The sequence below is a fragment of the Solanum stenotomum genome, chromosome 7 (genome assembly GCF_019186545.1).
Source record: "Solanum stenotomum isolate F172 chromosome 7, ASM1918654v1, whole genome shotgun sequence".
Taxonomy (NCBI): domain Eukaryota; kingdom Viridiplantae; phylum Streptophyta; class Magnoliopsida; order Solanales; family Solanaceae; genus Solanum; species Solanum stenotomum.
Genome location: NC_064288.1, coordinates 53,417,869 through 53,428,941, shown reverse-complemented (window position 1 = coordinate 53,428,941; position 11,073 = coordinate 53,417,869). Strand labels below are relative to the sequence as shown.

At 38.4% G+C, this 11,073-nt stretch overlaps 1 protein-coding gene across 1 annotated transcript; it reads right to left on the bottom strand.

Annotated features, from left to right (window-relative positions):
- Positions 1-3,141: 3,141 nt before the first annotated feature.
- On the bottom strand, positions 3,142-10,780 carry LOC125870038 (uncharacterized). The gene is made up of 2 exons (XM_049550404.1): positions 10,615-10,780; positions 3,142-3,416 (listed from the first exon to the last, which is right to left on the bottom strand). The coding sequence occupies exons 1-2, from the start codon at positions 10,778-10,780 to the stop codon at positions 3,142-3,144; spliced, it is 441 nt and encodes a 146-aa protein (XP_049406361.1).
- Positions 10,781-11,073: the final 293 nt, after the last annotated feature.

Here is an 11,073-nt window from a genome sequence, read left to right as displayed (position 1 = left end):
GGAGAGATTTGTGGAGTGAAAATAGAAAGTGATAAATGTGGGTTTGGGGAGTGGGGAGTTATGTATCCAGAATTTTGATTTTGGGAGTAAAATAAGGGATTTTGGAAATTTTTAGAAATGGTAGGGAATAATGGGAATTATGGAACATAAAGATATGTATATAGGTAATTAATGGTACAATTACACGCACCTAATTCTAGTTCTACTTAAAAAGGGTAATAACGAGTTATTTTTGAGATTCTATTAATAGTAATTTTCACAATAATTGAATCTCTCAAGTTCAAAGCAAAATTTTCTTATTGTGAATAATAACAAATTGTATTTCATCCGACATATTCGGATTAATACCAAAGTGGGGATGTTTTTCACACCTCTATTTTTTATTTATTTCCAGTCAGATGGAACAACAATTTCAGTTCATTTTTCAAACAAAATAGCATGAATTGGATGTCTTTGTTATCCCTTTTGGCAATTAGTTCTTGCTCTAAGTTCCAACCTCGTTTAAAGCCTTGTTTATTCCTCGATCGGTTCTTTTGATAAACACAAAGGCTTTTTGGATCCTATTCATCAGACCTGTCACCCAAATCTATCTCATCCATCAGCAATTGTTTTAGATAGTTTCGCTAAGTCTTCTCACTTCCCAATCCATATCACACGTTATGGAGGAGCTTCACCTAATATTCGTTTTGATGAATACAATATTTGAATCTCATATCAAGTATTACAAACGATTTAAATATAACTATTCAACTTGTAAAGAATAATTTGGTAATTCAACTTTTAACAATTTTTTGCATAGGTTGGTTTAAAAATTACAACAAAATGTGTGATGAATTATTTTTAATAGTACTTGAAGGTTGAAATAAATAAGAACTAATCTATTTACGTGACATAACAGAAATAACAGTATTACTCCCTTCATCTAGACAAGGAACTTATAGGGGGTATTCACTTGTTTCTTTGTTTATTTATATATTGTTGGATAATTGAGCTGAAATTGATGCACGTGTATCCCATACTAATGGAGAAAATCACTTAATATTTGTAAACGTCTTGAGTTGTTAAATAAAAATATATAATAGTGCAAGTTTATGAAAATAAATTAAATAATTTGATGTGTATTATGCCTCTGCTCAGCCCCCAGTTGAAAAGGCCATTGAGGGTAGTCAAGCAGAGAATTAACAAGACACAAAGGTTTCAAGCACCAAGGAGAGTTCATAAAACCATAAATGCAGTTTGCCTCTAGCTATAGCTTCTAGGCTTAAATAACTATATCACAGAAATAAATATATCAACAAGAGAATTGATATAAAGAGAACGAAACAAAATAAGCTAGATAAAGACATACACACTAAGTATATAGAAAAACAGAGCAAGTCTTGATAAATAAAGAGAAGAAAAAAACATTTACCTAATGTATTTGAATGAGGCACATATTAATGGATAATCACATGTTGCTGGAGACATTTAAATAGATGAGTGAAGAATCTGAAAAGTTTTTGGATCAGCTAATAATCAAAGCAATGGAACTTGAGCGTTCGAAAAAGGCTATCGAGGGACGCTGAACGTCGAAAAAAGGCTGCTATACTGATCGAGGGACGCTGAACAGAAACTATACGTTTCTGGAGAAATAAATTAGGGCTGAGATTATCAGCAAGTTTTTTAAAATAAATTAATATTCAAGTAATATTGTAGGGTCAAAACGGTAAATCAACTTTGGGAACCCACATTGGTCTATCCCTTTTCTTTGATAGGCATAGAAAGTAGTCGCTGAGCTACTTCTCACTGAGTTACTTATGGAGGGACCTCGTACTCCCTGGGTGAAAGTCCCTGGGTTTGTAGGCCTTGTCGTACGAATTCCACCCATTTAGGGTCCTTATCAGGTTGATTTATATAGTGGTCCAGGAGTAGGAGCTCGGATGGAACAATACCAAACAGGAAATGTCAGGCTAACCCGAGCTTACCCAGGGCCTTACCGCTTGAACCAGCAAGACTAATGTCTACTTATACCTTTGAGAGGTCCACTTATACTATTGATAAAGTCTCTAAATTAATAAGGCCCTAGTTGTGTTGTTATATAAGATGAAATTCAATCTAACAAGGGGACTACCTTCGGCTACTACAAGATCTTTATAAACCAAAGAATGAGCCTACTTTACGCACTTCCGCACTAAGCAGGCAAGGCCAACTACACAAGCAAGAAGGCATCGCCTGCGGCTTCCAATCCAGTGACAAGCAAAAGACGAAGAAGTAACTTACTATACATTACCTCCTTGTGCCCATAGTTTGACCTCCACCCTTTTCTACCTGCACGGATGCAAGCTCTTCCCATATATATATATATATATATATAATATGATAATAAATAAAGACAAAATGAGAAGAATAATATTAATGTAATGAGGTGTTACACAAATGGAACTTTTCGTATCGGATATAATACAGTAAGAATTTAAGTAACAATCAAAACAAACATAGTATTTAAATTAACAATACAATAAAGAAAGACTTTCACATCTTAGAGAAAATATATAAATCAAATTCTCTTATACAAAATCGTGCATGAGACTTTCATCTCACGGGGCCATGAGCGTTAACCAGTAGGAGCGCGGATATTTCACCAAAATCTCTAGGCGCGCAAGGAAGGGATAACGAAATGCTCTGTGTTTCCAAATTGAAAATATAGAGATAACGGCCCTGAGTGAAGTAGATGGATTCATTTTTAATATTAGTGCCTTTTGTACAACATGTTGTTCCACCATAAAAAATATCTAAGAAAATTGCCCTTTCACCAATACTTTTCATCTCACAAAATCAAATCGAAATACTGTAATTTTGTATACATCGACTTGGGTCCTTCCATATAACAATATGTGAACATATCACAGTTCAACTTTTTTCTCATCATGAGATGATGATTCAAAGAGGTAACTCCTAGAGTATGGCATGTCTAAGAGTTCTGAGTCTCAAGTAATCATTTGGAGGTTGGTTAGTCATTGGTGTAGCTGTTATTGTTTCTGATGAATTATCTACATCCAAACGGAGTAGAATTCGTGGTGTCTGCCATGTCAATACATAAAAGTCTCCCTCGAATACTGTCCATCCCAAAAAATAGTCATCTCCAATAATTGATTTCAGATCTTATTTATGAAATTTATGATCATAACCTGGCTTGCACAAGTAAAGTGCAGGTGGAGGCACATTCTCATCATCATCGGGATTTGCAACATTATCAAGATTCTCATTGTCTATGTCATCATCATTAGAATTCGTGTCATCATCATCGAGATCTGTGTCATCATTCGTGTCTCCATTATCGGTGTCATCATTATCATCGAATTCCTCATTGTCTATGTTGTCATCATCATCATTGGTATCTGTGTCATTGTCTGTGTCATCATTGGAATTCTTATGTTCTGTGTATCATTGGAATTATTATTATCTATGTCATCATTTTGGTATTCTTATCATCGTCATCATCATCATCAGGAGTAGTCTCATGAATAAGGAAGAGAATGCGACATTGAGGATCGTTGGGTGGTGCAGACAAGAGACACAAAAGTTTGTCGTTATTAGGGAGTGGTGGGAGCTGAATTTTGTCGTTTGAAATAGGATTCCAAAGGTAACAATCAGTAGAATCAAAGTCTTCTAACACAAGCCACTCTTGAGAAGAAGCACGTATTATTGCGTTACAAAGCTCATGTATACTTCTTTTATAAGATCGATCTTCTGATATGCTGAAAAAAGTTTGTGGTTTTTTTCTTAGCGGGCATATAACAAGCCAAGGATATGGTTGTGAAGAAAGGAGTGGTCCATCATTTTCCTTCTTCTCTTCCACCCTCATCTCGTCCAACATAGTAGTATCGCCTAATGTGTAGTGAAAAGAATATGTTCGAATTAAATATAAAAATAATAATAAGTTCAAATACGATAAGGAAAAGGAATTAGAGTAGCTCTAGGACAAGCAAATTTGTTTTCCTTTCCTTTCTAATAAATAATTGGGATTTTCCATAAATAAAATAAAATAATTGAGATTTCCGATAAATTAGAGTAGATAGGGAAAAGGAATTAGAGTAGCTCTAGTTAGACGTTACTTATTCTTGTTTTATTTAAATTGGGTAATAACAAGTTACTTTTACAATTCAATTAATAGTAATTTAATCTCTCTAAGTTCAAAGAACAATTTGCTTATCCTGAATAATAATAATGGAGGAGTCAGATTATGATAAATTGTGGTCAGGTATTCCATCTGACATACTCAGATTAATATCATTACGTTTTGTTGCTGCTGATCACCTTGTTTTTCGTGCCATTTGTAAACATTGGCGCTATGCTCCCATAACGCCTCCTCCTCGTCCACAATCATCTTCACCATCGCCTTGTTTGATGACTTTGCAAAAAGAAACAGGCATTGTAGAATTCTTCAATCCGGTGTACAATGTCGTAACTACTCAGAAAGCGGATATTTAAAAATTTAGGGGTGCCCGAATTCGTAGCTCAAAAGCTAATTGGTTGCTCATGAGTCATGGCAACCGTGGTGTCACGCCCCGAGCCTACACCCTGGGCGGGACCGGCACTCGAAGACCATTGCTGGCCCCAAGCGAACCCTTGGCCTGACTTTCTTAACTCAGCGGAAACCTAACTCAACAGAATAACTCCATGCAATGAAAGGGTCATAAAACAACTTAACTGATAAAATCTGACCAAAAAGGCAACTCGAGTCCCAAAATAGAATATTTACATATATATATAGATGAGAGACTCAAAACTAACTAACTGACTGACTGTCTATGAAGCCTCTATAACACTGAGATGGATGTTGGGATAGACCCCGCAACATCCTAATAAAACAAAACTAAGAGAACAAAATAACCGAGTCCTCCGAAATGCAAAGAGGCTCACCACTGACTTTGGAGTGCTCAGCTGGATCAATGACATGCTGGATGCTGATCCTGGGTACCCGTGTTTGCATCGTCATAATATGCAGGCCAACTGGCATCAGTACATTGAATGTACGAGTATGCGAGCTGGAAAACTAAGCAACAACTTAAGCTTGAAAGGAGTACAAATGAACACTTACCTTAGCTCTGTTCGACTCATGAATAACTGAACTCAAATGTAAAGCAATAAGACACATGCAATACATAAATAGCTTGAAAAACACTATAAACAACTTAGCTCGTTAATGATAAAACAATAACAAACTCAACTTTACTTATATAAATGTAATATAACTTTAGTGGGAGATTCTACAACCGACAACCACCACTATGAGCCTTAGTGATGATACAACGTTTTACCTCACGTTGCCCAAGGACCATCCTATAGCTTGCCGTGATATAGGACCTTACTTAACTTAGTGGATCCACTAGATTAATCTTACGTGATCATCTAAAAAGAATGACCCGTTAATTCCCATGTTTGGCTACATGGTTCTTATGGAGAGTTGAGTTAATATGAACTCACGTCCCCAATTTGGTGCTTAATACTACTCCCAAAATACTTTAGCTCATAAGTGTTTAAAACACATCTTTCTTTAGTTTGAGATAATTGCTCAAAATCTAGCCCAAAGGCTCACTTGGAATCGATGTTCCCTTTTCTTGAAAACTAGCCCAAAGGCTCTTTTGGAATCATAATTCCTCTCTTACTCAAATGTGAAAACATTTAGAAAGCTTGCTTTGACTTACTTTTTAATTTCTAGACTTGACTCTAACTTTACTTGACTTTGATCCGAACTCGCCTTGAATTAGATTATGGATTCAAGGTATATGATCACACGTTTATGGATGAGTTCTTGACATTTAGACGTACCTTGGAGTGTTGGAAACAACTATGAAACATAGGTACAATGCCAAGGAACATGCATGAATAAGTGGGGAAAGAATGGGAAAGGTTGGCGCCCTTGGCGCTCTGAGAGGCGCGGGGCGCCAGACTACAAAGCTCAGAAGGGGCCTGCTGGCGCTCTGCTATGCGCGCCGCCCCAAGGGCTGGACTTCAGAGTCCCTTTTGGGGGGCGCTGGCAGGCGCAACGCGCCACCCCTTTTCCCCGAAAACTCGACTTTTCTTCCTCCTTTGACCAACTTTAAACCACCCTAACTTCAAGGGTTTCAACTCCAAACACTAAGAATCATAAAATCCCTCAACAAACAAGATATTCAACTCAAAAACACAACCAAATCATGTACTAAACCAACAAGAACTTCAATAACACAACCAGCAACTTCAACAACCTAACCAATCTTTTCCCGAAAATAAAACGAGTTTGGCGTATGGGCAAAAGATCCAACCCAACACTATGAACTCACATACCTAGTAGGGATCACCCCCGACGATATCCACGACAATCTTTGACGAAACCTTGCTTGATCTTCTTTTTCTCCTCTTCTTCTCCTCTTCACTCACAAACCCTCACCCTCACTCTTTTAAAAAGGGAAGAACTGATAAAAAAAAAAAAATCAGTCTAACACACTAATATAACCAAAAGAATTGGTTAGGGAAAAGACCAAAATACCCTTACAATTTTCGGACTAATTTCCCTGCCAACTGCCCAACTTCCAAAGGGCATAACTCACTCATATGAACTCGGAATCGAGCAAACTCGGTGGTGTTGGAAAGATCATTCCATGAGATTCGCAAACATAATTGGAACTACACCTAAATCATCCTGATATAGGAGTTATGACTGTTCAAAGTTGGCCAAAAACTCATTTTTTTTCCATACTTAACAAATTTCCAGATTTTTGAATTCTTTCCAAGAATGACTATTTCTATTTCTAAGCCTCTTCATAGATATTTCAAATTGCCGGATGTTAAAATATCTCCCCCTTGGGAACATTCGTCCTCGAATGAGGTTACTCTTACTAGGCTAAGGGTGTAACATCAATTCAAACACCCAACAAACAACCATGCAAACACAACAATAACAACAACATGCTCATTATAAGTTAAAGAGCACTAAGAAGGAAATTGATACCTAAATTTGCATTTTCCCCGGATTCAAAGAGACGTGGATATCTTTTCTTCATGTCCTCTTCGGCTTCCAAAGTAGCTTCCTCAACAAATTGGTTCTTCCAAAGGACCTTGACTAATGCTACATCCTTCGTTCTCAATCTACGAACTTGGCGATCTAAAATCTGAACAGGAACCTTCTTATAAGATAAGTTATCCTAGATCCTAATACTTTCAGTTGGTAGGATCAATGAAGGATCGCCTATGCACTTCTTCAACATGGAGATGTGGAATACCGGATGAACCGCTGCTAGTTCCTGTGGTAGCTCCAAGTCATAAGCAACATTGCCAACTCTGTTGGCTATGCGGTAAGGTCCAATATACCGGGGACTGAGTTTACCCTTCTTACCAAACCTCATAACCCCTTTCATGGTTGAAACTTTCAAATATACCCAATCGTCTACTTCAAACTCTAACGCCCTTCTCCTAACATTAGTGTAGGATTTCTGATGACTCTGTACCGTTTTCAACCTCTCTTGAATCACTTTCACCTTCTCCATAGCTTGGTGAACTAAATCTTGTCCTATCAACCCTGCTTCACCAACTTCAAACCATCCAATAGGAGATCTAAATCTTCTCCCATAGAGAGCTTCATATGGAGTCATCTGGATGCTATAGTGATAACTGTTGTTGTAGGCAAACTCAATGAGAGGTAGGTGATCATCCCAATTACCTTTGAAATCGATCACACAAGCCCTCAACATATCCTCTAAAGTCTGAATAGTGTGCTCTGCTTGCCCATCCGTCTGAGGATAAAAGGCAGTACTTAAGTTCACATTTGAACCTAAGCCTTTCTGAAAAGATTTCCAGAACTGTGCAGTAAACTGTGCACCTCTATCTGAAATGATGGAGACTGGAACTCCATGAAATCTCACTATCTCTTTGATATATAACTTGGCATAATCTTCTGCTGAATGGGTAGTCTTTACTGGTAGAAAATGGGCTGACTTTGTCATTCTGTCGATAATTACCCAAATAGAATCATGTTGTCTACGAGACCTTGGCAACCCTGTGATGAAATCCATATAGATCATCTCCCACTTCCATTCCGGAAGTTCTATCCTCTAAGCCAAACCACCGGGCCTTTGGTGTTCAACTTTCACTTGCTGGCAATTTAGACACTTAACAACAAATTCAACAATGCCTTTCTTCATGCTATTCCACCAATAAACTTCTCTCAAGTCACGATACATCTTTGTGGAACCTGGATGAATGGAATATCTGGAGCTATGAGCTTCCTCCATAATCCTCTCTTGGAGTCCATCTACCATAGGTACACACAATCTACCTTGATACCTCAAAACACCATCTCCCCCTTGTTCAAAAGCTAATACTCTTTGCTTTTGAACATTTGCCTTTAACTCAAGAAAAATGGGATCTTGATCTTGTTTCTCTTTCACTTCTGACATTAATGATGACTCGACCCCGTTCGTCACCGCTATACCTTCTTCTGTGGAATCCATAAGTCTGACTCCCAGGCGTGCCAGGCTGTGCACATCTTTTGCTAACTCTCTCTTCCCTTCTTTAATATGGGGGGTGCTACCCATAGACAACCTACTTAAAGAATCAGCAACAACATTAGCCTTACCTGGGTGATAAAGAATACTCAGGTCATAATCTTTGAGTAATTCTAACCACCTCATCTGTCTGAGATTAAGCTCTTTCTGGGTGAACACATATTGAAGACTCTTGTGATCAGTAAAAGCATCAACATGCACACCATACAAGTAATGACGTCATATCTTAAAAACGAATACTACAACAACCAACTCTAATTCATGGGTTGGGTAGTTCTTCTCATAAACTTTCAACTGTCTGGAGGCATAAGCTATAACCTTACCATTCTGCATTAACACACAACCCAAATCAACTCTAGATGCATCACAATACACTACAAAACCTTGAGTACCTTCTGGTAAAGTCAAAACTGGAGCAGTAATCAACCTCTTTTTCAATTCCTGAAAGTTTTTCTCACAAGCTTTAGACCATTGAAATTTCATTGTCTTCTGAGTCAACTTGGTCAAAGGAGATGCAATAGACGAGAACCCCTCTACAAGCCTTCTATAATAGCTAGCTAAACCCAAGAAACTCCTAATATTAGTTAGAGATGTGGGTCTAGGCCAATTCTGCACTGCCTCAATTTTCCGAGTATCAACTTTAATTCCATCTCCAGATACAACGTGGCCTAGGAATGCCACAGACTTAAGCCACAACTCACACTTAGAGAACTTGGCATACAACTCCTTGTCTTTCAAAGTCTGAAGAACTATTCTGAGATGGCTAGTATGATTTTCTTCATTCCTTGAATAGAATAGTATGTCATCAATGAAGACGATAACAAACAAATCCAAATAAGGTTTGAAGACTCTATTCATCAGGTCCATGAAAGCTGCCGGTGCATTTGTCAAACCAAATAACATGACCAAAAACTCGTAATGACCGTATCTGGTTCTGAAAGCTGTCTTTGGAATATCACATTCCCTTACTCTTAACTGGTGATAGCCTGATCTGAGGTCAATCTTCGAAAAGCAAGTGGCACCCTAAAGATGATCGAAAAGATCATCAATCCTCGGAAGAAGGTACTTATTCTTGATGGTAACCTTGTTCAACTGGCGGTAATCTATACACATCTTAAAGGAACCATCCTTCTTTCTCACAAACAAAACCGGAGCACCCCAAAGAGAGACACTTGGTCGAATGAAACCCTTATCTAGGAGGTTTTTCAACTGCTCCTTCAACTCTGCTGGTGCCATTCTATATGGCGGAATAGAGATAGGACGAGCATCTGGAATAAGGTCTATGCTGAAATCTATCTCTCTCTCAGGAGAAATTCCGGGTAGATCATCAGGAAAATCTTCTGTAAACTCTCTAACTATAGGAACTGACTGAAAAAGAGGTATCTCAACACTAGAGTCATTAACTCGGACTAAGTGATAGATACAACCCTTTGAAACTAACTTTCTCACCTTAAGGTATGAAATGAAACGACCCTTAGGCATTGCTGAACTACTACTCCACTCTAAAGCTGGCTCATTTGGAAACTGAAACTTGACCACTCGAATTCTACAGTCTAATGATGCATAACAGGCATGAAGCCAATCCATACCTAGAATAACATCAAAATCTACCATGTCTAACTCAACCAAATCAGCCATGGTGTTTTTATGATTGATAGAAACAAGACAATCACGATAAACTCTTTCTGCTAGAATAAACTCCCCAATAGGTGTAGAAACACAGAAGGGTTCACAAAGTCTTTCAGGAAGAACATCGAACTTATTTGCAACATAAGGGGTTACAAAAGATAAACTTGCTCATGGGTCTAGCAAAGCATACATATCAAAAGCAAAGACTTTGATCATACCAGTGACAACATTTGGAGACTTCTCTTGCTCACGGTGACTGGTGATTGAATAGAGGTGGTTTGCTCCTCCGCAGGTACTAGAAGTGGCACCTTAGGTGTCGTCCTGTCTGGGGGAGCATCTGATGAAGATTGGACCCTACTGCCAAGATTTCCACTACCTTGCTTATTCTTAAGGCACTCTTTCATGAAGTGACCCTCTTGTCCACACTTAAAACACCCTGTCTAGCCATCACGACATTTACCGGGATGGGTTCTACCACACCTAGCACATGCAGGAATCAAACTACCTTCTTGTGCCACACTACCCGAAGACTGTGCTGGTCTAGCCTTGAAATCCTTCGAATTCTGGCCATTAAATTCACCTTTGTATCTGGGTTCAGGTGCTCTATGCCTCATGTCCGCAACCATCTCCGGAGCATAATGGGATAGTTGTGTGAACTTTAGACTGTACTCATGAACACTCAAAGACTCTTGCTTAAGTGTGAGGAACTCACGTACCTTGGCCTCTTTTAATTCTCGGGGAAAGAAACGCCCCAAGAAAGCTTTCTCAAAACAGGCCCAATTCGCAGGTGGTGCATTCTCAGCTCTGCCCCCTTTCCACTAGTCGAACCAAGTTCTAGCAACATCATTCAATTGATACGCAGCTAGTTCAACCAGCTCAATATTTGCCACATGTATCACATCGAAAATCTTCTTCAACT

Coding starts and splice junctions, on each gene's coding strand:
- LOC125870038 (XM_049550404.1), bottom strand. CDS start 10,780: ATGGTTGCGGACATGAGGCATAGAGCACCTGAACCCAGATACAAAGGT. Junction 3,417..10,614: donor GTGTGGTAGAACCCATCCCG/GTAAATGTCGTG, acceptor AATGATACACAG/AACATAAGAATTCCAATGAT.